This window comes from Mustela putorius, unplaced genomic scaffold (genome assembly GCF_011764305.1).
Source record: "Mustela putorius furo isolate JIRA1106 unplaced genomic scaffold, ASM1176430v1.1 tig00003858_pilon_pilon_pilon, whole genome shotgun sequence".
NCBI lineage: Eukaryota > Metazoa > Chordata > Mammalia > Carnivora > Mustelidae > Mustela > Mustela putorius.
Window position 1 is genome coordinate 19,839,916 of NW_025422010.1, and position 27,841 is coordinate 19,867,756.

General features: G+C 43.6%; 1 protein-coding gene across 6 annotated transcripts in view; it reads left to right on the forward strand.

Moving 5' to 3' along the window:
- The window catches only part of LAMA3 (laminin subunit alpha 3), a 263,998-nt gene that overhangs the window by 16,611 nt on the left and 219,546 nt on the right, over positions 1-27,841 (forward strand). For all 6 annotated transcript variants that reach the window (XR_006602077.1, XR_006602078.1, XM_045065455.1 and 3 more), the window contains exon 2: positions 10,780-10,932. Coding sequence is in view for 4 of the 6 variants with exons in the window: in XM_045065455.1 (XP_044921390.1) it covers positions 10,780-10,932 (153 nt within the window). In the remaining 2 variants the exon portion in view is untranslated. The remainder of the gene's footprint in view (positions 1-10,779; positions 10,933-27,841) is intronic.

The following is a 27,841-nucleotide window of genomic DNA, read 5'->3' on the forward strand; positions in this document are numbered from 1 at the left end:
CGGGTGAAATCTCTTTTGAATGGAAGGAAATCAGCAAGAAGCCTGTTGTGGCCAGGAGAATGACCATCATTTTCTTTCTTTGCTCTTTGATTTAGACACAGTGGGAAGATGAGCAAGGAAAGTCAGTATCTAAGAAGTCTCCCAGTGCCTCTGGGAGAGGCACTATCTAAAGATAGGAGAGCTGAGTTGAGTACGTGTGGGGCTTCCTGGGCAGAGCAGACAGACGAGGGGTCAGACGTTAGGAGTTGGGAATGGGATCTGGGTGCCCTGAAGGATGGAGCAAGTAGATTTCCATTAGAGGATAAAAAGGTGGTCTAGATTTAGTTACACTGTGCTTTTTTTTTTTTTTAAGATTTTATTTATTATTTGAGAGAGAGAGCATGATTAAGAGGCAGAGGTAGAAAGAGAAGCAGGCTCCCCGCTGAGCAGGAAGCCCTGACACAGGGCTCTATTCTAGGACCCTGAGATCATGACCTGAGCTGAAGGCAGGTGCCCAACCGACTGAGCCAACCAGGAGCCCCTACCTGGTGCTTTCTAGTGAGTTTAGTGATAAGAGTGTAAGTCTGCAATTTCCTGTTGTTCTGGAACATCACACACATACCCCCCCGCCCCAACCCTTTCTCCATGTCTGGGATTACTGCTCCTCCTCAGCTCATTGATCACTTTCTAGTATATTTCTTGGAGTAACAAAATAGCCTATGCCATCTTTATTTATTAACTAAATGAAAAAATATAAAGTGCCTGTCTTGTGCCAGATACTCTTCTAGGTAGTAAACAAGGCCTTGCGCTCAGGGCACTTACAATAATAATAATAAGGATGATAGACAGCAAAGCCAACAAATAAGTGCTTCCTGCTCAGAAGAAAGAGAAAGCAGGTAAGACAGTAGAAAGAGATGGCAGAGTGCAGCACTGCTTTTGATGGAGTGGACAGGGAAGACCTCTCAGAAATGGGACTTAAGTCTGGGAAAAGCATATTCTCAGGAATGGGAAGAGGAAGTGCAAAGACCCTGTGGCAGGAACCTGCTTGGCATGAATGAGGAACAGCCAGAGCATCAGTGTGGGTTGAGGTCATAAGGGAGGGGAAAGTGGAGGGCTGTTTGTTTGTCTCCTGGTAGGAGTGATCCAGGAGAGGGCCACACTGAGATGCAGGAGAGTGTGTGTGTTTAGGGGGTCTAATGGCAGATGCAAAGCCCTTGAGCAGGCAGGAGGGGCTGATACAGTGCGTGGAGAGGATGGGGGCTGGCAGGGGGAGACTTTGGAGCACAGCTACCTTCTCCACAGCAATGGGAGGTAAGACAGGCATGTGGGAAACATGCAGGGAGCTCTGTGGATCAGGAAGATGATTCAGTGACTTCATCTGGAGAATGGGAGAGGGAGGAGGGGGTTTGAGGAGCATCGAGAATGTGTGAAATAATTCTTGGGCAAATAAAAGAGTGTCAATATAGAACAAACACAATTCTCAGTTATCCGGGGATGGAGGAGCCTAAACACATCTTCCTTTACTGGTTGTACCTGACTCCCAGGCAAGGGCCAGCAGGGACACATTTCTCTGGCCAAAGCCAAATCTCAGGTGCTGGCAGATTTGCACCTGCCCCTCCCTGGGGCTCCTCCTTCCTGCTCCCAAGTCCTACCCCCGCACCATCCCTCCTGGGTTTCCTGTCTCCACTACACCACTTCGGTAAGTTGCTTAACCTTTTTGAGATTCTGTCTTCTTATCTGTTTTTTTTTTTAAGATTTTATTTATTTATCTATTTGACACAGAGAGAGAGACCACAAGTAGGCCGAGAAGCAGGCCGGGGGTGGGGTGGGGGGTGGAAGCAGGTTCCCTGCTGAGCAGGGAGCCCGATGTGGGGCTCCATCCCAGGACCCTGAGCCGAAGGCAGAGGCTTGACCCACTGAGCCATCCAGGCGCCCCTCTGTCTCCTTATCTGTAAAAGGGCTAAGTGATTGGACTCATCTTACTAGATTTGTAAAGAACGTTCTGTCACCATGTGCAAAGTACAAGGCGCCCTGTCTGGCAGGTGGATGTTTCCTTTTGTCATCACCACCATCAGTGCAGCTACTTCTGTGACTGTGGCTGCAAGATGGGTCTCTAGTGGCGTACTCCGCGTGTCCCTGTCACGGCTGCCTCTGTGGTCGCAGACTGCAGTGGGCGGAAGAGAAAGAATCAGCTGTGGGGCTTGCTAAAAATTCCAATTCTTGGCCCCCCTACCAGAGACACAGCCTTGATAATAGGGATGCAGCATCTGAAATCTGCATTTTAAACACCCCCCCCACACACACACACACCCACCCCGGGGTCCAGTGGTAATCGGAAATCCCCATGGCAGCGCGATTACTTTGTGGATGATGTCTCATTGAATTTTCACAACCACTACATCCAGTTGGAGAATTAGCCCATTTAACAAAGGGAAAAAAGAGCTAAAGGGAGGCTAAATAATTCGACCAACATATAACTTGTAGAGCTAGGATTCAAATGCTCAGATTCTACTCCAAAATGCATCTCTTTGATATGAGTTAAAAGCAAAGCTGATGTGAGTTAAAAGCAAAAAACCTCCAGCATTTGGCTTGGAGGGAAACAATTTTTGAGTAGTAGGTATAAATTTTGCAGACGACATCTTATTTGCCTTCAAAAAAAAAGTACCTGGAATCAAGCCTGAGTCCCTTGTTTTATAGATCTCTCCGATCCTTACCTCCAGGAGCGCAGCACAGTAGGATGTGTGCCCCACCCACCCTGGGGTGAAATCTGTTGCCCGCCCCTCCTCCCCCAGCTGGTGTGTATCCACATGCTCTTGTCCTGGGCTGTGCGATCGCCCTTCGTCCATCCCCCCAGATGTCCATCTGCAGGAAACACGCCCCCCCCCCCCCCGTCCCCCGTCTTAATCATTGGTAACCACAATGATAGGCTTTTGGCCTCTCAGAAGGGATGCCGTTCTGAACAAGGTCCCGGAAGGAGTAATCTTAAGTTTGGAATGGGTGCATTCCAGAATGTTCTCCACATCAGGGCTCCAGCTGGCTTGGGTTGGGGCCCTTAAGACAGTGCCTTTAAGGCACACGGCCTCCGGAACCTCGGCAAGTGATGTCTGGGAGTAAGGTCGGGGTGCCGTGAATGTGCTGACGCCTCATGGGGCTGTTGGCGGCCAAGTGTGGCGCGATGCTTGGTTTTCTGAGCCATGTGCATCCACGCGCCCGTCAGTCGGGGCGCTTTCCTGGGCCGGGATCTCTTTCCCAGGTCATGGGCAGCTGTATGGAAAGTTATGGAAGTGCTGTTTCAGTGTGACGTCACCTTACATACAAATGTAAGACGGGGCTCTTTGACGAAGCTCGCAGAACATCCAAATCAGGATGACGGCGTTCTGGCTGGGGTTAGGACTCACACACGGATCCTGGCTCCTGCACGTCCTGGCTGTGTGATTTTTTTTTTTTTTTAAGATTTTATTTATTTATTTATTTGACAGACAGAGATCACAAGTAGGCAGAGAGGCAGGCAGAGAGAGAGGAGGAAGCAGGCCTTCTGCCAAGCAGAGAACCCGGTGTGGGGCTCCATCCCAGGATCCTGGGATCATGACCTGACTGGAAGGCAGAGGCTTTAACCTACTGAGCCACCCAGGTGCCCTGTGGCTGTGTGATTTGAGGAGAGGCACGCCACCTCTCTGAGTCTTCTCTTTTTTGCCTTTAAGTTTTGAATACCTTGCTGTAAGCCTGAGAGGGGCTTGAAGATTAAAAAGTAAATCACGCCTCTCCTGGGTTTAAATATCCCTGGGCTCGCTTGACCCCAGCACCCTTCCGTACTTATGTGGGGTTTGAGCTACTTCTCTTCAAACTTGCTACATTTCTTTAGGGCCAGGGGCCAACTCTTTGTGTTTGTTTGCTTGTTTCTATGCCCGAATCCAAATTAGTGTTCTCCGTGTTGTAGGCAATTCTAAGAAGGTGAATGAATGAGTGTTCATGCAATAAAATTCTATTAGGGAGCACTACTGTAATCAACCTCAAGTTTCTTAGAACAATACAGTGTTGTACTATGGATTGAGATGCGAAGCATTGTCTAAGAGATTTCCAGTCAAGGAGAATCATCAATAATGTTAGGAACCAGGAGAGACTTTTTTTCCATCCTTCTGAAAAAGCATAGGTCCTTTCCTGGGTCTCTGAAACATTAGTTCATCTTCCGAAGCCTTCCAACCTTCCATCTCAACTCCGTCTTTTTATTTGTTTGAACAGTTCTGTCCACTTTCCTTCCACACCTTCTGTTAAATTCGCCATTTCCCATATGGCTAGGCTAATAATAGTCTTGATACAATTCAGAGCATGCGTTCCTTGTCCCTGTTTCCAAGATAAGTCCCTTGTCCTTGTCTTTTAGTATTCTTATCTCTGTCTAGAATACAGAGTAGGTGACCAGCACAGGGGTGTTGCATAAATGGGTGAATCATGGAGCACAAGTGTGAGATGACTCCTCTGTTCTGTCCTCCTCTGACTTCTCTCACTTCTGGTCCTGCTTTCATTTATTTATGATTATTTTAAAAATACTGGACATCAGATGCAGAGTTGGATTATGGATGATTCACAATCCTCAGTTTGTGACATGCTTTTATCATGGGTCCTTGCATGGTCTGCTTTAACATATATGTGGATGGATGGATTTTAAATAATGTAACAAGCCTCCATGTACTGGCTACCAAAACCAAAATAGGGCCTCGAAAATAATTTATGTCTAACCATATGATTTTCCTACCTCCCATCACTCTGTTTCCCACAGTCTGGGGTAACCATCATTCTGAATCCTTTATTAATTTTTCTTTTGCTTTCCTTTTTATATAGTTTTATTGTCTCTATTTTTCTAAAAATTTTTTCATTTTGGTTGTTCTTAACTTTATATCATACTTCCCCCCACCCCCATTTGTTATATTGTTAAGATTCATCCGTATTATTTCATGTTGTCAAATATATTCATTTATTCATTTTTGGTTATGAATTCATTCATTACATGACTATACCATTGTGATTCATTCACATTGATGTGGCTGGGTCGTTAGGTTATACCCCGGATTTTGCTCTTGTGAGCAGTGCATCTATGAATATTCTTGAACATGATGTTGTCAAATTTGTGCAAGAGCTTATGGGTTATAAGCTTGAAGGTAGAATTCCTGGGTCATAGGAAATGTGAATTTTCAACGTTAATGCCAAAATAGTTTTCAAAGTCTCTGCACCAATTCATACTCCTACCGTACCCTTTCCAATGCTCGTTATCCTCAAATTTTGAACTTGGACCTGTTGAGTGGATATAAAACAGTATTACCCTGTGGTCTGCCCCAATCACTAATGGTGGTGAGAGTGAACAGTTCTTTAGCTGTTTATGGATGTGTGTGTTTCCTGTTCTGTGAAAGGCCTATTCCTACTTTTACCTTTTTTTCTATTGATCTGGTAATACTTTACTTATTGATTTGCAAAAAGTTTGGTATGTCTTTATGATGAGAATTCCTTGTTAACTTTATGTTCTTTGTTCAGATATTGATTCTTGTATAACACTACCCCAAACCTTACTGGCTTAAAGGCATAATTTTTTTTTTTTCTCATCGTTCTGCGGGGTCACAAGGCTCAGCCAGGTGGTTCTTCTGCCCAAGGTAGTGTCAGTGGGAATAACTCTTGTGTATTCAGTAGCTCCTGAGGTAGGACTGGACTGGGTGGTCCGGTGTCTCGGTGCTCTTCTATGCGCCCTCGCCATTTGTTTAGCGTGGATTTTCTCATTAATGTGGTCATTTGGGGGCAGTTGGACTTTTTCCCTGGAGGCTGGTTGCAAGAAGCAGCCAGCCCTTTTAAGGCTTCTGCTCGAAAACCTCAGAATGATACTTCTGCAAATAATAAAGTTAGTCTGGATTCAAGAGAAGAGAATAACCTCTAGGGAAAATAGCCTCCACTTCTTGATGTGTGAAGTGGCAGACACACGCAGAGAAGGAATTGCTGGCAACCATTGTGAGACTGTCTGCCGCTTGTATACTACGAATATCTTTCCATTTGTAACTTTACTTTCTACTTCTTTAAGGTGAACCAATTTCTTTTTTTTTTTAAGATTTTATTTATTTATTTGACAGAGAGAAATCACAAGTAGATGGAGAGGCAGGCAGAGAGAGAGAGAGGGAAGCAGGCTCTCTGCTGAGCAGAGAGCCCGATGCGAGACTCGATCCCAGGAGCCCGAGATCATGACCTGAGCCGAAGGCAGAGGCTTAACCCACTGAGCCCCCCAGGCGCCCTAAGTTATTATTTTTAAATTTTATTTTATTTCTTTGAGAAAGGGTCTGTGTGTGAGTGGGTGAGGGGGCAGAGGGAGAGAGAGAATCTTGAGCAGGCTCCACATCCAGCCTGGAGCCCAATGTGGGGTTCGATCTCACGACCTTGAGATTGTGACCTGAGTTGAAATCAAGAGTCAGACACTTAGCCGACTGAGCTACCCAGGTGCCCCTAAGATGAATCAGTGTTCATAATTTTAATCTATCTCTTCTTTTGTAGTCAGTGTTTTCTGAATCTTGTTTAAGAAATCTTCCCTTGTTCCAAATTCTAAAAGATACTCACTGATATTTTGCCCTAATTGGTTTTAAAGTTTATTTCTGACATGAAGTCCTTAATTCACTGATGTGGATTTTTGCCTGTGGCTTGAGTAGGAATTTGATTTTATTGTTTTCCATTGGATATAGACTACTCTTCCCACTTACCTAATGTACCACCTCTGTTATATACTAAGGTTTCCCAAATGCGTGGGTTTGTTTTGGGCTCTTTTTTGTCCTGTAAGGCTGTTTGTCTCATCTTGCTCTGTTTTAATTATAATAGCTTCATAATAAGCCCTGATACCTTGAAGGGCAATTTCTTTCTCCCTGGTCTCCCTATTCAGCAGTATCCTGGCTTTTCTCTCAATTGAGCTTCTCTTGGAGCATAATAATTCTAAAATTTATATATTATCCTATCCAAGAAAAGAGTCATTTCATTTATTTAGATTTTAGAAATTCTTTTAATAATTTTTTGTTTTTTTTTCTTAAAATCCTTATATGAATGAAATCATATAGTATTTGTCTTTCTCTGTCTGACATATTTCACTTAGTATAATATCCTGTAGGTCCATCCATGCTGTTGCACATGACAAGATCTTATTTTTTTTTAAGATTTTTATTTATTTATTTGACAGAGCTCACAAATAGGTAGAGAGGCAGGCAGAGTCAGAGGAGGAAGCAGGCTCCCTGCTGAGCAGAGAGCCCAATGTGGGGCTCGATCCCAGGACCCTGAGATCATGACCTGAGCCAAAGGCAGAGGCTTTAACCCACTGAGCCACCCAGGAGCACAAGATCTTATTCTTTTTTATGACTGAGAAACATTCCATTTTGTATACATACAACTATTCTGTATCCATTCATCTGTTGATTGATACCAGAGTTATTCCACATCTTGGCTACTGTAAATAATGCTGAAATAAGCTCAGGGATACAAAAATCTTTTCAAATTAATGTTTTTGTTTTCTTTGAGTAGATACCCAATAGTGGAATTACTGAATCATATGATAATTCTATTTTTAATTTTTTGAGGAACCTCCATACTGTTTCCCACGGTGACTGCACCAGTTTGCATTCCCACCGACAGTGCACAAGGGTTCCTTTCTCTGCTTGCTCTCATCTACACTTGGATTTGTAGTCTTTTTGAGTGTGGGCATTCTGACGGGTGTGCTGGTGGGTTCATTTTTTTTCATCCCCTCCCCTCGCAGCTTAGTTAGCCAGGCACTTTGGGAACCAGTGGGAACACTCTCCACTTATCTTGCCAACACTGTGGGCCCCACCCTTGTGTTCCCCTGCAGATCGGTCCCATCCACACCACCCCATTTAGCACATGTCCCTCCAAAGCTGCTTCTGCCCTGGCACGTCCTGCAAATAGCCCCAGCAGGGACCAACACCTCTGCAAAGTGACTCCTGCCCTGGGGGGAGTGGAAGATAACCACACACACCAGTGCCTCTGAAGTCCCAGCAGCCTCTCCTTGTAACCAGCAGTAGAGGGAGAGCAACCTGCTGGAGATCAGTGTGACTATGGCCCCAGCAGACAGACTGGGGTGGGGTGTGGGGGACAGGCAGCTGGTCTAACTGCCTGCTCTGCCCACCAACACAAACCTCTCAGGGACGTCACAGGAAGAATGCCCTGCGGTTCGGTGTGATGGCAATCCTGGCAGTTGGGCTGAAGGCAGACATCCTGTCTGACTGCTGACACTGCCCAGCTTGGATCCTGAGCATCCCCAGATAGGCCCTTACTGGCACAGGGACCAAACCCTGCCCGGACATGCCCCCAACAGATGAAGTCAGCCATTGCAGCTGACGGGACTGAAGACAGCTGCGGCTCAGCCACAACAGGGGGGCAAGCAGCCCCATAGGAGACACCCCTGCGGCACCTGGGTCTGGTGAAGGGGGTTTGCACTATAGAGCACCACAGGACCTCTTCTTCTTAGACCATTAATAGGAAATAATGTGTATTACTGACCATCCACAATGTCTAATAACATGGAGTAGTTAGTAGCTGCTAGATGGGGAAGAGAGTTAAGGGTGGTTGGTTGACATACTGTTTCTGGGGCCCTAGGCTTGGGTCCTGGTTCCACTATTTATAGTTGTATGATTCCTTTCTTTTCTTTTTTTTTTTTATTTTTAATTTAATTTATTTATTTGACAGAGAGCTCAAGGATGGGGGAGCAATAGACAGAGGGAGAGGGAGAAGCAGGCTCCCTGCTGAGCAGGGAGCTGGATGTGGGATTCTATCCCAGGACCCTGGGATCATGACCCAAGCCGAAGGCAGTCGCTTAACCTACTGAGCCACCCAGACACCCCCTATAGCTGTGTGAGTCTTGGGCATATTACTTAACTTAGTCTTGTGTTTCCTCAACTGAAAGAGGTAATAGCCTTAGGGTGCCAAAGTCAAATGCATAATTCCTGTGCATAATAGGTGCTGTATAAATGTTCACTTTATTTGTTAATGTAGTTATTTGAAAACTGAGAAGAAGCATCATCTCCATTCCTCATATCTTCACTATGGAGATGGAGATAAATGTAGATCATAAGCATCCCCATCCTTGGAAGAAAGTTGCTTCTAAACTTGGAGGAGCAATAATGTAATTCCCTTATCAAATAATTAAATTAAATAATTGGTAAAATTCTCTCTGGGAAAAAGTGGGAAAAATAAAGATCTTTAAAGGAAAAATATCCATGAATGTTTAGGTGTCTTAGCTTAACTATTACTATTTAATTAATATTGTAATTAATTACACTTTTTATTATGATAACAAAATTTTTATAGAAAGAATCTCCCCCCTCCCTTTGTTTGTGGGCTCATTCCTTTACTGGGCTTCTAGGAGGTGCGAGGCAATGTGCAGGCTGAAGTGTAGTGATGAGCAGGACATACACAATCTCTCATCTTAGGAACTCGGCGGGGTTGCCTCGCCTGCCTGAGGTGCTGCTTCTGAGTTATATAAGTATCCTTCTAGAATGTCAAAAGATAAAGTTAAAAAAAAAGATGTACATAATTTATCTCTGCGTATGAGAGAATCCTCAGTTACACACTCGATGAAAACATGTGGTCACCCACCAGGATCAAACTTTGAACACTTAACTTTCAAGACGCTGGGCAGGGGTAGAGCTACCCTTATGTTGCAGAACATTCTGGGAAGGCTGTGGCTCTAAGTTTGCTTCTTTACCCCCCGCCTATATGGTGGTGATGCTCTGAGGTGATTTAACTGGGGAGCAAAACAATTCAGTGTATGAAGCGCACTACTGGTTAAGCATGATCTTTTGACCCAGTGCAAGTGTAATCAATATATGGAAAGGGCCTATGTTCAGCTTTTTAGGCTGTAAAATGCTGCATGGCAAGCAAAACAAAACAGAACCAAGAATTTGCCTACCAAGAAGAAGAAGTCAGTAAGAAGATGAGGTCATATCCCTGGTGTCAGAATTTGGTAAAGATGGTAATACCAAGGAGCTATCACTCCAGGTGAAAACGGATTCTCATTTATCTGTGGGCTTAACTCTCGACTTCTCACTTTGGTATCTTCAGCCCCAGCTGTGATCTCCCCACTTACCTTTCATGCCTTGTCTTCTGTTACTTACGCTCTTGTTAAACTGGACCAACTGGCCTCCGTGCCTTTGCTCACACTGGTTCCTCTGCCTGGAACCCCTTCCCTGTTTGCCGCTCACTGACACTTACCAAAGCCCGGTGCATCCTCACCGGTGACTTAGTCCCACCTCTTCCACCCCGTTCCCTGAGCCCCTGGCCTACACATCACCTTGGACCCAGACCACTGTCGGCTTACCGTACTCCACTTCCCTTGTGGTTATTTGTCTCCTTATTGCCTCCGCTGGGACTGCGGATAGGGCTTCTCTTTGTCTTGTGGTGCCTGACGTGGAAATTGCAGAGGAGAATGTAAAGAGTAAAATGAATTTGCTGAAGGAAGACATCTTGGCATCTCGGGTACAGCAGGTTCCTCTTAACATGTCATATAGGACGAGAGAAACATAGCTGTAAAACATGGAAGATAAATATGATATATGTCCTAGAAACATTATAAACAGGCATAAACAGATGATACGGTTTAAAATGAAGTGAAAAAGAAAAAGGCGTATTACTGTCTTCAGAATACGTTGCCATCCATTTCACAGCTGACATCCCTAAACTAGGCCGAGTGGTCTTTGTTTTACTTACCTCTTTACTAAACTGATAGAAAAAATTACTTGAAAATAACAAAAGAGCTTCTTTTTGTTTTTTCCCCTCCAGGGCCAATTCTGTGATTACTGCAATTCTGAGGACCCCAGGAGAGCACATCCAGTCACCAATGCAATTGATGGATCTGAGCGATGGTGGCAAAGCCCTCCTCTGTCCTCAGGCACACAGTACAACAAAGTCAATGTCACCTTGGATCTGGGGCAGGTGAGTTATGCTTCTGACTGGAAAGAGGGAAGCTCATTTGGATTGTCGTTTCTATGGTTATTTCTTTTTTTTTTAAATTTTTTATTTTTTATAAACATATATTTTTATCCCCAGGGGTACCGGTCTGTGAATCGCCAGGTTTACACACTTCACAGAACTCACCAAAGCACATACCCTCCCCAATGTCCATAACCCCACCCCCCTTTTCCCAACCCCCTCCCCCCCAGCAACCTTCAGTTTGTTTTGTGGGATTAAGAGTCACTTATGGTTTGTCTCCCTCCCAATCCCTGCTTGTTTCATTGATTCTTCTCCTACCCACTTAAGCCCCCATGTTGCATCTCCACTTCCTCATATCAGGGAGATCATATGATAGTTGTCTTTCTCTGCTTGACTTATTTCGCTAAGCATGATACGCTCTATGGTTATTTCTGATAGAATGATAATTATACTAAAAAACAAACATAGCTTTAATTCTCTAGTCTCTGTGAAGCCTGTGACAGTCATATTTGCATTCCTTCACGCTCAGCCTGTCATGACACAGACACCCATACCTGTGAAGAGTTAAAAATAGTCAAAAATAGTTATATTGGCAAAGATATTACAATTATTATTATTATTTTTGATTATGGCAAAGTACACATGGCATAAAATGTACCATCTTAAGATATTTTATTTTTTAAAAATATTTATTTATTTAAAGAGAGTGCAAGTGAGGGAGAGCAGAGGGAGAGAGAGAATCTCAAAGAGACTCCGTGCTGAACGAGGGGCCCCGCTTAGGGCTTGATCCCATGACCCTGAGATCATGGCCTGAACTGAAAGCAAGAGTTGGATGCTTAACCGACTGAGCCATGCAGGCCCTCTCCATCTTAGATGAGTTTAACCATATGGTTCAGTAGCCTCAAGTTCACATTGTTGCAACCAGTCACCAGCATTCTTTCTCGTCTTGCAAAACTGGCACTCTGTGCCCAGACCCAGACTACCACCATTCTACTGTCTCTGTGGATTGGTCAACCCCAGTCTCCTCATAGAGGTAGAATCCTACAGTATCCGTCCTTAGTGACTGGCTTACTTCACCTAGCCTATTGTCTCTGGGTTTGTCTGTGTCAGCAGTGTGTGTCTGAATTTGCTTCCTTTTTAAGGCTGAATAATATTCCATTGTACGCATGTCTCACATTTATTTATCCAGTTATCTGTCAAGGGGCCCCTGAGTTGCTTCCATGTTTTGGCTCTTGTGAGTAATGCTGTTATGAACATGGGGATAACTAAGATATTTTTATAGCATTCTCTTTCCCAGAAATCCTGATTCTATGACCACTGACTACCATAGTTTTTCACTTTGTTTGGCCATCTTGTGCACAAGAAAGCACAACTTCAGACCTGTCTTCCTGTGGTATGCTAAGAGGGCCCCTAGGATGTCTTCCTCTTGGTGTACATGCCCACTGTGATCCCCTCTATTTCCAGTGTGGCAGGACTGTGATGGAAGTCACTCCCTTGGTAAGGAGACATTATGTGACAAAAATGAAGGGATTTTGAACATGTGTTTAAGATCCCAAGTCAGTTGATCAAAAGAGAGATTATCTTGGAGGATTCCTTCCTAATTTGGGGAACTCTTAAAAAGGTCTGGGCCCTACCTAAAGGAAGAGATCTGAAGCATGATCAAATTTCCTGCTGAACTTGAAGGGATGCCATGTTATAAACTATCTTTGGAGATGGCCACATTGCAAGGACCTAAGAATGGTTCCTAGAAGCAGAGAACAGCCTCAGCCAACAGCTGGAAAAAAAAGCAGGAACCTCAGTCCTACAACCTACAACAAACTTGGAAATGGGTCTTTCCAGGCAATCTGGCAAATGCCTGATTGCAGCCACCATGCCCAGACTCCTGAAATATAGGACTGAAAGATCATAAATGGCTTTGTCTTAAGCCACTAAATTTGTTTTCATTTGTTAAGCAGCAATAGAAAAATGAATGCACCTTCTTTCCTCTTTCAGACTAGGGAGTGCCTCCTATCTGTTTCACCCTGTTCCTTCAACAAGTACTTATTTATTGCCTATTCTATACGTCAGGCACTGTTCTTGGTATTTGCATTACATAAAAGAATGAAGAGATGGAGAGTCCTTCCCTCATGGGAGACAGCCAACAAAAATATATATCCCTAAATATAATATGTTAGAAGCTGATAACAGCTATGGAAAACATAAAAAAGTAAATCAGGGTAAGAGGATCATGAGGCCAGGACAAGAAGGGTTTGCAGTTTTAGGCAGGACTGTCAGGAGAGAGCTTAATGGACAAAGACTAGAAACAGGTGAAGAATTCATCATGCAGATTTCAGTCACCCAGACAAAGGGAACACCCTGCAAAGCCTTTCTAAGGTGGGAGCTTGTCTGGAAGGTATAAGGAGCTGCATGGAGGCCAGGGTGGTTGGACCAAAGTCAGGGAGAGGGCAGTGGTGAGAGAAAAGGCCAGAGAGAGAACAGACAGGGCCAGATCAAGTAGGGCTCCTAGACCATGATAAGGACATGGGCTCCAATGAGAGATGAGTCATTACAGAGTTTCAAGAAGAAGAATGATCTAATATGATTTAAATTTTAAAAAGATTTCTCTATTTTGTTGAGAATTATCAGGGGGCAAGGGTAGAAGCCAGTGACTGTCACTGTAATCCCCAAGAAAGATGCAAGTAGGGACAGTGGAAGGGGTGTGTCCCAGATCTATTCTGAGACTAGAGGTGCCATGATTTCCTAGTGGATTGAAGGTGAAGTGTGAGAAGAGACGGTTCTGGGATAACTGGAACTGTTGTTTGCAGAGATGTTGGATACTCTGGGGGACAGAGTGGACAAACAAGCACTGAAATACTGTTTGGACATCGCATTGGAAGTATGGACTAGACACTGGGAGATATGGGTCTGGGAAGCTGGCTGGGCTGGAAGAGAGACTTATTAAAGATTTCTTTAGGAATTATATTCAGGATCTCTCAGCTTCTTGGATCTGTGTATTTATACCTTTCATCATCTTTGGGATATTTTCAAACAAACGTCCTTCCTTCCTTTTCTACGTTTATTGAGGTATCATTGACAAGTAAAATTGTCTGTTTTAAAGTGTATAATGTGATGATTCGATAAGCATATACTTTGTGAAATGATCACCATGAGGAGGTTAATTCACACATTCATCACCTCATGTTCTTTTTTGTGAGTGTGTGGTGAGACCACTTGAGATCTTGTCTCTTAGTAAATTTCAGGCATATAATACAGTACTATTAACTATAGATACCATGTTGTACATTAGAAACCCAGAACTTATTTATCTTATAGCTGAAAGCTTGTATCCTTTGAACAGTATCTCCTGATTTCTCCCACTCCCTAGCCCCTGGTAAATACATACCTCTGTTTCCATGAGTTCAAGTTCTCTTTCTTTGGGATATTGATGATATTGTTAGATCTTTTATTATTGTTCCACAGGTCCCTGAGGCTCTGTTCATTTATTTTTTTCAGTTGCTTTTCTCTCTTTTTCAGATTAGGTAATTGTATTGTTGTATTTTGAAATTCCCTGATTCAAAAAAAAAAATTCCCTGATTCCTTTCTCTTTCATGTTCTCCTGTCTAGCCCATTTAGTGAGTTTTTAATTTTAGTTATTGTATTTTTTCAGTTATTATAATTCCTATAATTGCCACTTAGTTTTTTTTTATATCTTCTATTTCTTGAATGAGATTTTTTATATTTTAATTTACTTCAAGAATATTTGTACTTACTCACTGAAGCATTTTGATACTTTAAGGGTTTTGTCAGATAATTCTATCATCTGTTTCATCACCTTTTGTTGGGGTCTGTTTATTGTTCTTTCTCATTCATGTTGTTATTTTCCTCTGATTTTTGGTATGATGAGTGATTTCCAGTTGTGTTCTAGACATTTTAAATATTATATTAGGTGACTCTAAATCCTATTTAAATCTCCCAGCTTAGCAGATGTCACTGTTTAGGTTTAATACGTGGGTTCTGGCTTACTTTTGCAGCCTGTGATTCCAATGAATATTTGGTTTTCAGCTGGTGCATATTATGTAGTCTGCTGTGTTCATCTGGTCCCTGGGCTCCTGCTTGGTTCTCATTTGTGCTGCTGCCTCTGGAGCCAGAATGAACTTCTCCTGATTCAGTGACACCTAGTAGGGGTTGAGACACACTGGGCCTTCAGGGCAGAGAGTGCTTCCCCAGTGCATTGGCCAAAGCTGCCTAATGCAGGTGAAGCTCCTGCTGAAATAGACATTTGGAAATCAATGGCATGTAGATTGTGTTAACCCATGAGACTGCATGAGAGTGAGAAGGGAAGAGGATCTAGTGCTGAGCCATAGGCTCTCCAATATTAAGAAGTCCTGGAAAAGAAAAGGAGCCAGTAAAGAAGACTAGTGTGAAATGATAGATGGGAAGAAGATAACTACAAGAGTGTGGTGTCGTAAAGCTAAGTGAAGAAAGTATATCAAAAGGGAGGCAGTCTTCCAGCTCTATAGTACAAAGACAAAGAGCCTAATTAAAAAAAAAAAAAAACGGGCAAAGGATCTGAATAGGCAGTTTTTTAACCCACTGAGCCACCCAGGCGCCCCGACAGTTTTCTAAAGATACACAAATGGCCAATAAGTATATGAAAAGATGCTCAGCATCATTAGCCATCAGGGAAATGTAAGTTAAAACCACAATGAGATACTACTTTACACTCAGTTGGGTGGCTGTAATCAAAGAAAGAGGTAATAAAGTATTGGTGAGGCTCTGGAGAGATTGGAACGCTAATACATTGTTAGTACCAAAGTAAAGTGGCATAGTTGCTTTGGAAAATGGTTTGGTACTTTCTGGATGGCTCAGTCAATTAAGCATCTGCCTTCAGCTCAGGTCATGATTCCAGGGTCCTGGGACTGAGCTGCTCATCCCTGTTAAGCAGGGATCCTGCTTCTCCCTCTCTGCCCCTCCCCCAGCTCTTGTATGCATGCACACGTGCTCTCTCATTCTCTTAAATAAATAAATAAAATGATTAAAAAAATGGTTTACCATCTTACCCAGCAATTCCACTCCTAGTTATATTTTCAAGAAAAATGGAAACATACATAAACAGAAAACCTTGTTCATTGATGTTCATTATATCATTCTTCGTAATAGCCAAAAAGTGGGGCAATGCAAATTGTCCATCAGTTGATGAATAAATACACCAAATATCCATATCTACACAATGGAATATTATCCAACAATAAAAAGGAGTGAATTTCTGATTAATGCTATGACATGGGTAAACCTTAAACACGTGATGCTTGAAAGAAGCCAGTCACAAAAGAGCATGCATCATATGAGTCCAATGTAGGAAATGTACAGACAGGCCACTCTTTAATTGCAGAACAATCATAGCTTAGTGGCTGCCTAGGGCTGGGGGTTTCGGAGGGAATTGAGGAATGTCTTCTGGGAGGTACGCCTTGTTTTGGGGGAGCCAGATGAAAACTGAGTGTGATTGATTGGACAATTTTGTGAACACACCAAATGCCTTTAGACTGTACATTTAGATGAGTCAATTGAATGGTGTGTGAGGTACACCTCAGGAGAGATACACATCAACAAAGAGTTTATGGAAAGAGAGTGTTTCAAGGAAGAAAAAAAAGAGAGAGAGAGAGTGATTGTGTCAAATGCTGTGTCAAGTAACATGACTTGTAATGACTGAAATTTCACCATTGGATTTGCTAATGTGGAAGTCCCTGGTGGCTTTGATGAGACAGGATTGAAAGCCTGACTGCAGGGAGGTTAAGAGAGAATGGGAACGGAAATGAAGCTTGGAGTACAGAAATCTAATCTGAAGAGTTTCAAAGCAATGAGGAGAGAAGAAATGTGGGGAGGAACTTCAGGTAAGGAAAGACTGGTAACTGATTCATAATAGGAGATCCACAGCAACATTAACACGGATACTGGTAAGAGTGTTAATACTGATGTTTAAGCCAGTCGTTCTGCTGGCCATAGTGGTGCACACAGTATGGTTCATACAGGAAATACCGTTTGACCAGATGCCTGCCCTCAGCCCGTCTGCTGGGGCTGAGGTCGCATCGATGTGCGAGGTGCTGTCCTCGAGAAGCTTTTCTTGGTGGATTGGGCTGCAGGAACCCTCATGCACTATTGGTGGGAATGCAGACTGGAAGGGCCACTCTGGAAAACAGTATGGAGGTTCCTCAAGAAATGAAAAATAGAATTACCGTATAATCTGGTAGTTTCACTTCTGGCCATTTACCCAAAGAAGATGAAAACACTAACTTGAAAACCTATATGCACTGCTAGTTTTATTATAGCTTGCTTTATTTATTTATTTATTTATTTATTTATTTTTAAAGATTTTATTTATCTATTTGAGAGAGAGACCATGAGAGGGGAGAGGTCAGAGGGAGAAGCAGACTCCCCGCTGAGCAGGGAGCCTGATGTGGGACTCGATCCCAGGACTCCAGGATCATGACCTGAGCCGAAGGCAGTTGCTTAACCAACTGAGCCACACAGGTGCCCCCATTATTTATTTTTTATTATGTTAGTCACCATACAATACATCATTAATTTTTGGTATAGTATTCCATGTTCATTGTCTACATCTAATACCCAGTGCTCCATTATGTACAATAGTCAAATTATGGAAGTAACCTAAGTGCCCACTGATCCATGATTGGATAAAGAAGATGCAATATATATACAATGGAATATTTTTCAGCCGTAAAAAGGATGAAATCTTGCCATTTGCAAGAACATAGATGGAGTTAGCTGGTATTGTGCTAAGTACAATAAGTCAGAGGAGGACAGTGCCATATGGTGTCACTCACATGTGGAGTTTAAGAAACAAAACTAATGAACAAAGAACAAAAGAGACAAACCAAAACACACACTTTTAACTGAAGGGACTGCACTGATAGTTACCAGAGGGGAGGTGGGGGGAGGGGTGGGTAAAATAGATGGACCGGGTTAAGAGTACACTTACAGTGATGAGCACTGAGTCATGCATTGAATTGTTGAGCCACTATATTGCACACCTGAAACTGATACAAAGTTGTATGTTAACTATACGTCAATTGAAAAGAAAGAAAAAAATTTCTCCTAAAATAGTATCGATTGAGCGCAATCAAAAAGACAATGCAGCCCACGGACTGGAAATCAAATGATACTAAGATGTCTTCAAAGGAGTGTGTTATGTTCATTTTGGTTGGGGATACTTTGGTGATAGAACAACTGTCCACCTCTTCAAATCATATGTTGTCTGAAATCATCGCTCTCCTAAGAATATTTTCACTAACAATTTTCATCTGAGATAATTCAGGAAGATCCTTCATGGTTTGAAAGACTCTATGAGTCCAATTTCAACTATGAATTAGTCTTACCCTGCTAATAACTCACGTCTGTCATTAACTCACTGGATATTTGGCCAATAATGACCAGAATTTACCTATTATACCAGTTATTTAACTGAAGATTTTTGTAGATAGCTGGGAATTTTAACCCATCAAATACCAATGTCTGCTGGATTTACTTTTTCTCCTCAAAGCTACTTAAAAACAAACAAACAAAAAACTTACCTTTTAAAAGGACTCTTTTGATATACTGAAAAATCTTTAAGACAGTTCAACTAAAAAAAAAATACCAACGTGGGAACAATTTAGAAACTTGCTGGTTGCTGACAGACATTAGCTGTGCCTCCTTCTGCATGAAGATTGTATTCACCCAACACCTGACCAACTGGGGAGGCTGCTCTGAGTGGGGGTTGATGGTGGATCCTGGAGTCGGCCTATGCTGTTTTGTGCCCTGGTGCACAGCTTACTTGCTGTGTGACCCTGAGCAACACGCTTGAGTGCTCTGTGCCACAGTTTCCTCCTTTAAAAAGAAAATAATAATTTTACTTACCCTATAGGTTTGAATGAGTGAACTGCTTCATTTTTAAACCTCTTTAGGCCAGTGGTTTTGAAATAAATTTTTATTTAGTAAAATAAAGTGAATATCAACAACAAATGCTCATTATTAAGAGACTCATTGCTTCTGCTCCTCTAGAAAACACTGCATACGGTGCTATAGAGTATTAAAAAATCCCAGAAAAGCCTCTGGGCAGGATCTGTATTTTCTTCTTTTTGCTGGAATTAGCCACAAAACTGACACTGAGAGGTTAGATTTCATAACTAAATAGTGACCTACAGACCTTAGATGTAGGGAAGTGTGAAATTTTTTTTTTTTCTTTTTTGGAAGTATGGTTGGGATGTACACTCTAGGCCCTAAACCTATTAGCACGTCACTTTTTTTCCCAGCTACTGAGAACTGACATTTGAATCGATGCACTGTAGTCTGACAACTTTTGTTGTCACTTTTCCCTATCTGCTTTTGGACTAGTCAGTCAGTGGTTTTCGTAGTCATTTTTCTCGGACAATACAGTTTGGCAAATAAAAGCATCACTTTCAGGACTCGGTCCTGAAGGACAGTGTCCCCCTTACAAGGTGACAAACAGAGGAAGTTTCAGTGATTCACTGGAGACAGTGGTATTTTCTCAGGCTGTTCAATTTCATTCGATACTTATCAGTTTTAAAATCAGAACACAGTGTTTTATAGGAAACTTTCATCTCATCTGGCTAAATAATGAGTTCAGCTTCCGAGCCTGCATATAGACCATTTAGGGCATACAGGATTTAATGTCCCCAGGGCAACCCTCAACCCAGGAGGAACAGAAAAATTGGTGGAAATTCCCCATTTCCCTGCCTCTCCAAGGAACAATTCTTTGGAATGTCTCCATCAGAATTGAGCCCCAGTTGGCCGTGGTAAGAATCTGCCATTAACATATCAGCCACTGGCTTTTTCCCTCCTCTGTGGCCCGCTTATGCTTCTTGAGATCTATGCACACACAAGCTACCTGCACCCAGTCTTTGTTTCAGAGCTGGATTTAGAGACAAACGAAGACAGGGAAGAAAGGGGGTTTAGGCGGAGACTCTGAGCACCCTATAGATATCCACACAAGCAAACATGAGGAAAAACTTATACAGAATATAGTAAGTAGAAAATTCAGGAAACGGTTCTAATGCTCTCAGATTAAGAGTAACAAAGGAAACAGCATTATAACTTTTAAGGAAAAAATAGGTCACACGGAAATGTACCATCACTTTACTTCATTTTTCATGAACTCAGCATATTTGGTGAATTCCCAGCAGCCAGAGGTAAATCCACTATCCAACCATCTGAGAGCGAATTGAGTATGTAAAAGGCCTAGGATCCTCCCCCCCACCCCCACCCGGCCTTCTTTTTAACTTTTATGAGACTTCAGCAGATGAATCCAAAACATTCTTTATAGCCCTTGCCAGTTCTGACTCAGACGGGAGGAAGGCCTGGGCTGGTTTCTGTCTTTTCTTGGGCTAAGGTGCTTTGGAGATTAAATTGGTTCTAGGGACGCCTTGCAGAGCATGTCCCTAAAAGTCTGACTCAGTTGTATCTGTGAGTGGATATAGTTCCATCCAAAAAGTGCATGACTCTTAGATTTGGCCGAAACTTTAGATTCCAGGAATTGCCTAGACCATAAGCTTCAGAAAGGGTCCTTGTCTTATTTTGTTCACTGTGTGGTGTCCTGCTCCCAGCATCTTGCATAGTTTTCAGCACATAGCAGATGCTCAATAAATATATTGAGTGACTGTAGAATGAAACAAGGATAATTCAGGGTCAGTCCAAACTTCCCAGGGTACGGTACTAGTGGAAGTATGTTGCTGTGAGACCAAATCTCTAGGATAGGGTAGACCAGCCTTGGCTCTGTAATTAACTAGATGGTTGGTTCCATTTATGACATTTGTGTTTCCTTGCAACACCATTTAAGTGTTCTATAGCTGTAACATTATTAGAAGACATAGATCTTACTCAGAACAAATCTGTAATTTGTAAATATTCTATTAACAGACACATACAATCATGAGACTCAACTTTTGAAAACAAATCGTTTTTTAGTGGGTAGAAAAGGGAGCAACAAAATCTCCTGGGCTATGGGGGATGCAATTTTATTCTTTATGATAATTTTTTATTCTTTATGTAGTAGCCTACACATTTTTTAAAAAAGATTTTATTTATTTATTTGACAGAGGGAGAGATCACAAGTAGGCAGAGCAGCAGGCAGGTTGGCGGGGGGAGCAGGCTCCCTGCTGAGCAGAGAGCCCGATGCTGGGCTTGATCCCAGAACCCTGAGATCATGACCTAAGCTGAAGGCAGAGGCTTAACCCACTGAGCCACCCAGGCACCCCTAGCCTACACATGTTAATTGCCTAGTAACCTAAGCATGTTAATTTCCTTTGAAGTGCCTTTTAAGGAGTTTATACATTAGGAAGAGGCTGGCAATCTGGAATTTTCACTTTACATGTGAAAAACTCAAGGAAGTTGAGTCGACCCGAGCAACAGATGGGAATCCCTGAGATGCCAACTTTGTTTGGCTCTCTGAATCACTATCTCAAATAGCATTGATAACGAATGTAAGTAAATACATTCCAAGATATTTAAACACTATTACATAAAGTAATGTCTGGGAAATCAGTCCCTTTCCCCTGAGTGTGGGGAGTTCTCACAGCCTATGGCTAGAGACACCTGTGAATGCTGTACATGAACGTACTTTGACCCTGGCAAAGCACGAGACCAGTGTGGCATAGGCTTATTATTATTACTTAGAGAAATCATTATTGACACCCTTGCTTCCCTCCTTTTCTGCGCTTCCAAAAAGCTTACACTGCTTTATCTCTTCTGAGCGAGTGAAGTATGTAAATATGCTCACAGTCAAGTTCTGGAAACTCTTTGTTGATGGTCTATCCTCCAAGAATGTTTGCGTTGAAAAAAAAAAAATCCCTATCTATTTTTGTCATGGAACTACTGCTAGGAATTTATCCTAAGGAAACAATGAGATAAATGCACGAAATATTTGAGCAAGGGTATTCTTGGGAGCATTGTTCATATAACATAGTTGGGAAACCATCTCACATCTGACAAAAGGGGACTGCTTCCCGCAATGGATCGTCAGCCAACAGAATGATGTCGCTGACGGGGTCTTTATGGACACGCTGTGTCTGTGCTAAGTTGTGAAGAAGAGAAATCAAACTATTATGTCAGCTGTGTGTATCGTAGGGTATCACTTCATTTGCTTTGTGTATATAAGCACAGAAAAAAGTAAAAAAAGAATCTAAAATACGAAGAATGCTCTTCTCTGGATGGTGGGATTATTGGTGATTTTGACTTTCCCCTGTAAGTCCCATTTGCAGTGTAGTACATAGTCATGTTCTGGATTATTTCTTAGGTACAAATCTGGCTTCGTGCCTTTCAAGTTGCATGACCCTGGACCCCCTAGTTAATGTCACCAGGGCAGTTTCTTCCTTTGAAATTTGGGAATGAATGTAGTACCACTCTTGTAGGGTTGTTGGGAGGAATTAAGAAGGTAATATAGAAAAAAACTTTTATTTTTTAAAAAAGATTTTATCTATTTAAGAGAGAGAGCACAAACAGGGGCAGCAACAGGCAGAGAGAGAGAGAGAGAGAGAGAGAGAAACAGACTCCCTGCTGAGCAGGGAGCCCCATTCTGGCTCCATCCCAGGACCCTGGGATCATGACCTGAGCTGAAGGAAGATGTTTCATCAACTGAGCCACTCAGGCGCCCCTAGAAGAAAACTTTTAGAATTACACCTCCCATGCTGTAAGAGCTCAGGCCATGTTAGTTATTATGTCTGTATTTTTTTTTTTCAGTGAACTTTTACATAAAGATAATAGAGTTAATTGAGAAGATACTTCCTTTTTGGGGAAAAAAAGAAAAGTTGGTATAGAGAAGACAAAAGGAACAATTATTCCTGGTGAGATTTGAGGTATTGATGGGAAAGCTTACTTACCCTCTATCCCCCAATACAGACTTCTGACCATTTTATCCTGAGTGAGGTCGGCCTGCCAGAGATCTTTAAAAGCGAACAGAATCAGAAAAATGCCCAGTAATGGAAATTGATTTTTTTTAAAGAGCCTATTTTATTCCTTAGCTAATCTTGAAAACTATTTTATGTTTCTTCCCTTGTGAAACTTCTGTGATTTCAGGCGTATTTTGGCTTTAAATCATGGCAGTTGTCCTATTACTATTATTGGCAAGCATATTTAAGGAAAAACTGAATTTCATAAATTCTTCACTATGGTTCCAATGAAATCTCGAGTTAAATACAATGTCTCAGGGGAGTCCTTGGGCCCGATGCCCCCTCTCCTCTGCCAGCTGTCTTCTAGCCCTGTAGAGCCCCCAACTCCCTCCTCCTCCCAAGGACTGTGGAGCCTGCCCTCGCCCCATGCAACCAAACAACCTTCCTTTACTTTTGTCTTCTGGAAGCCCCTTCTTTTCCTGTTCCACTTTCCATGTTTCACCTCACTTTTGGTTTTTGACTTTACATTCTCCCGTTATGTTTCTTTCCTTTAGAGAAAAGCTTAATTATGATCAAACCAATACCTCTTCTCGTGGTCACTGCCGGCCTTCAGGAGGGATGCTATGCGTGTGTGTCCCTGTCCCCACCCAGCCCCAGAGTGATGCCCTGTAGAGCCCGTTGGGAAGGTCAGGGCTCCCCAAGGAGGCTCAGCTCCACCAAGAGCAGGCTGTCTGCCTGGCCACAGCCGGACCCACGGTTGGCCTCCTAGTGCAGGCAATGTGGACGATGTACCTCCCCAGGATGGAGGCAGTGCCCTCCAGACCCAAGGGGCCAGCCCACTTTCCCCAGGTCCCAGGGGTCCTTCAGTTCCCACTGTGCTTACACAGGTGGATTCCTTGGCCGAGTAGCCTATGGACAAGGATGCTTCAGGCTTGTGTCTCTCTGACTCAACAGCCCCTGGGCTGCTTACACTTCTCTCTTTGACTCTCAAAACACCCCAGTAGCCCTTCTGCAGGTGAGGAGTTCCTGACTCAGTACATTCTCCGTGACATGCTCTGTTCCATAGGTTTCAAGCCCCCTGAGCAATAAGATGGTATGTTTACCTTTGTTGTTTCTCGACCTCGTAGAATAACCGGAGCGGAACATTTGGTTCTCTCCCCTGCCTCTCCCCTGTCCTAGCTCCCAGACTCTCATCCCTCATCCCTCCTACAGGGCCTGTAACAAGCACACAGGGTCCTGAGCTCCGGGAGAGATGGAGGGGGCGGGCTGGGCCAGGGAGCCTGGGGGCTGGGAGAGGCCCCACCCCCCTGCTTTCCCGGGAGAGAACTGAGATCTGAATCTCTAGATGGGGGCAGAATTCAGGTTGGAGTCCCTGCCTGAGGGTACAGGCGGCTGAACCCTGGGGCAGCTAGCAGGGAGTGAGAACGCTGGCAGAGATGAGCTGAAGGGCATGGAAGGCTCTTTCTAGCCTCATCATGGCCTGGGGAGTGAGGGCAGGGAGACAGGGTGGAGGGCAGCAGTTTTGCAAACTCCTGCATTTCAGGGTGAGGGCATCTCCCTCACAGCTGCTCAGGCCTGGGCAGGGCTGGACCTGAACACCCTGGTGTTTAGGACAGGTGGGTCCGACAACCTGGGCTGCCCCAGCTTGTCCCAGTTAGTGGGGTTGCTATGGCTTTGCACATGCCCTGGCTAAACTCCTTTCCTTACTGTCCTGGCCAGCCAGACAGTCAGTCCTGGATGCTGCTTTCCTGCCTGCTTTGTCCATCTCTTCCCGTGTATGCGTGCCTCCCTACCCCAGCAGTCCCCATGTGTACACAGGACCACTACCCAACCCACCACCTGTTCACATCCCCATCCCTGAAATCTTGCTCCCTGAAGCTCTCAGGCTGCTGTGGGTGTTGGCTTGTAACTGCTGTCCTTTGCTTGGGATGTTGTCTCTCATTTTCCACAGTGTTCCCTTGTGAGGATACATTTGAGAAATCCTTTTAGTCCCCCAAATTGTTGTATTACTAAGTGGAATTAAAAACCAGAAACAAAGCATATGGACTCTGGGGTCCGGTTTCCCTCTTTACATTGGCTAGTAGAGGCAAAGTTCTCTGGCTGTGCTGTGCAAGCACGTAGAACGTAATGACCTGCATTTTGTGTGCTAAGTTCACTGTGGGCTTAACAGTTCGTCCCTAACAATACTTTTCCTTTTACTCCTTTATGTTTGTTTTTCATTTTTATTAATTTCTTTACATCCTTTAGGAATTAGAGCTTTATAACCCTCCCGGCCTTTTTTTTTTTTTTTCTTTTTAGAATAGATTTTATCTATCTATCATTTTATTTATTTGAGAGAGAGAGAGAGAATTTCAACCAGACTCCACACTGATCGTGCCACCCGACTCGGGGCTTGATCTCACAACCCTGAGATCATGACCCGAGCCGAAATCAAGGGTCAGATGCCTAACCCCACTGAGCCGCTCAAGCACACCTCCACCTTTTTTTTTTTTTCTTAAACAAAAAGGCTGTAGATGAGTACAAGCAATATATTAATGAAACAGTAAAATAAAACCTGTTTTCAGTCTAGTCATACGTTTGGTTGCCACTTAGAATGAACCATCAAGACCTATTTCACCTTCCTGAATGATTCTCCAAAGCCTGAAACATTTCTGTGTCCCTATAGAAATGTTTCTTACCATGCTAAATGATATCTTTGAGTCATTTCGGGAAGTACGCTGCAATCTTGCAGAAACCATTCAAGCTTTGTTAGCTGGTGGGGCTCGATTTTTGAATTTTTTTTCTTTCTAAGTGAAGCGTTCCAGCGATACGCAACATCAAGCAGAATGACCAAGCACCAAGGCCTGTGGAGAGCATGCCAGATTTTAATTTCCCTTTTATAATACATAATGGACAAAGAGTCTGCTCTCACTCAGCTATTTCCTTTTAGTACTGATTTCCTCCCCCGCGCCTTAGGGCAAATATACCTTTTAATTATAAGGTCTCACTAGCTATTGTATTCTTTCACTCCAGGATTTTTTTCTTTTTTTTGCTCCTAAATGGTTCCAGTGACAGTAGGAAAATAATGGGTGTGTTGATAACAGAGAGTGGGTTCATTTCTAAATACATAGGGATTCATCCTAAGCAGTCAGACCATGACTCATAATGTCTCCTCAAGGCATTTTTTGCAAAGACCCCTTGCCACCCACACTCCTGGCCATTATTTCTGTTCTTGTTAAGAGTTATTTCTTACTTTGGAGAACATGTGGGGCATAATAGCATGTGATCTATGCTGAAATTTCTTACTCGACATGTCATCCCATAGAAGATAGGCTTGTACAAATAGACGGTAATTTGGCTACTTGAACATACTTATTTGGTTCCCCAAACTGGTCCGTAATCATGGCAAGGAAAAAATATATAGTTCATTGCAAGAGAAACACGCTCGGCTTTCTGTAAAGATGGTTTGGCCACCATTGATGTGTCATTCCAGAATGTAGAGCAGGCTGTCCAGCAGGACTGGAATTCCTTTAGCTGGGGATGAAGCTGCTAAAAGACTGATGTTGAGAGAGGAAACAAACACCGACTTAAAATTTGCTTGCAATCAGGTTTCCATAGGAGGAACAGGAATGCTGGCAACGTGCTTATAATGGGAGAAAGGATATATATTATGGGCGGGGCCAGTGCTTCTCAAGTTTTAATGGACATCTGAGTCATCGATTCAAATAACATTCCTGACTCAGAAGGTTGCAGGCATGCCCTTAGGTTCTGCATCTCTCTCTCTCTCTTTTTTTTTTTTTAAAGATTTTATTTATTTATTTCACAGAGAGAGATCACAAGTAGACAGAGAGAGAGAGGGAAGCAGGCTCCCTGCTGAGCAGAGAACCCGATGCGGGACTCCATCCCAGGACCCTGAGATCATGACCTGAGCCGAAGGCAGCGGCTTAACCCACTGAGCCACCCATGCACCCAGGTTCTGCATTTCTGAGATGCTCTCCAGCGATGATGTCTCAGTGGCTGGCTCGTGGGCCACACTCTGAGCAGCATGGGGCTGGAGGACACCCTGGTCGTCATCAGGTCCCCCTGGGAGGCCAAGAGAAAGGCGAGGACGGAGCTTTCCAGCTCCGGGCAGGTGGTGGAGAGGATGAAGATGAAGTCTGGGAGGAGCGGGCCAAACCTCCCAGAGGGTCACAATGCCAGGGACACACTGACCCAGAGATGGGGGCAAAGAATCTGGCAGCCAGGTAACTCTTTATACTCCTCTCATTTCTGGCTTTCTGGAGTGAGGTACACACAGGGGCTGGAAAAGCAGCTGTGCAGGAACTTCTGGCAGGGAGAGAACCACCAAAGAGGAGAGCCTTCTCAAAGAAAGGACCAAGCCCCCCAGCTTTAGTCCTCTGGTGCCCTTAGCTGTCCCCAACAGCAGGGTCACCAATTGCATATAAGTCCAGGTTTTGGAATCAGACAGATGTGGCTCGTCACTTACTCGCTGTGTGACTATAGACATGTTCTGCATCTTCTCCAAACTTTGGTTTCTGCATCTATGAAGCGGAGATAATATTAGTACCGATAGGCCAGGGTTATGGTAAAGGCTACTGAGACATATAAGCACATCTAAATCCTCAGTAAATGCTAGTTTTTCCTCTTCCTTCTCCTTCTTACTATTATCTTAGTGATGCTACTCAACCGATCCTACTTGAAGGTGGCACCTTTTTTGGTCCTTTCACTTGCTGCTGCAACCACTTGCCGGTTTTTTTCTGTTTCTTGACCCTGCATTTTCTCACGCTCAGGGCACTAGTCCCAGCAGGGACAGAACTTTGGGTTCTGGGACTAAGCTACAGCCTGGAGAGCGGAGCAAAGGAGCCTGGGGTTTCCAGCTTGGTGAGCTGCACTTGGCTGGCGTGGAGCTGGCTTGGAACCCCACTGCCCTCAGGCCCCTGCATCCTACCTGAGCCACTGGGACCTCTCCATCCCCCTTCCCCTTCCTGGGCATTTGTGATGGGATCTCCAATTCTGACACTGGTTCCAGTGTGTGCGGTTTCCCCCCACACACC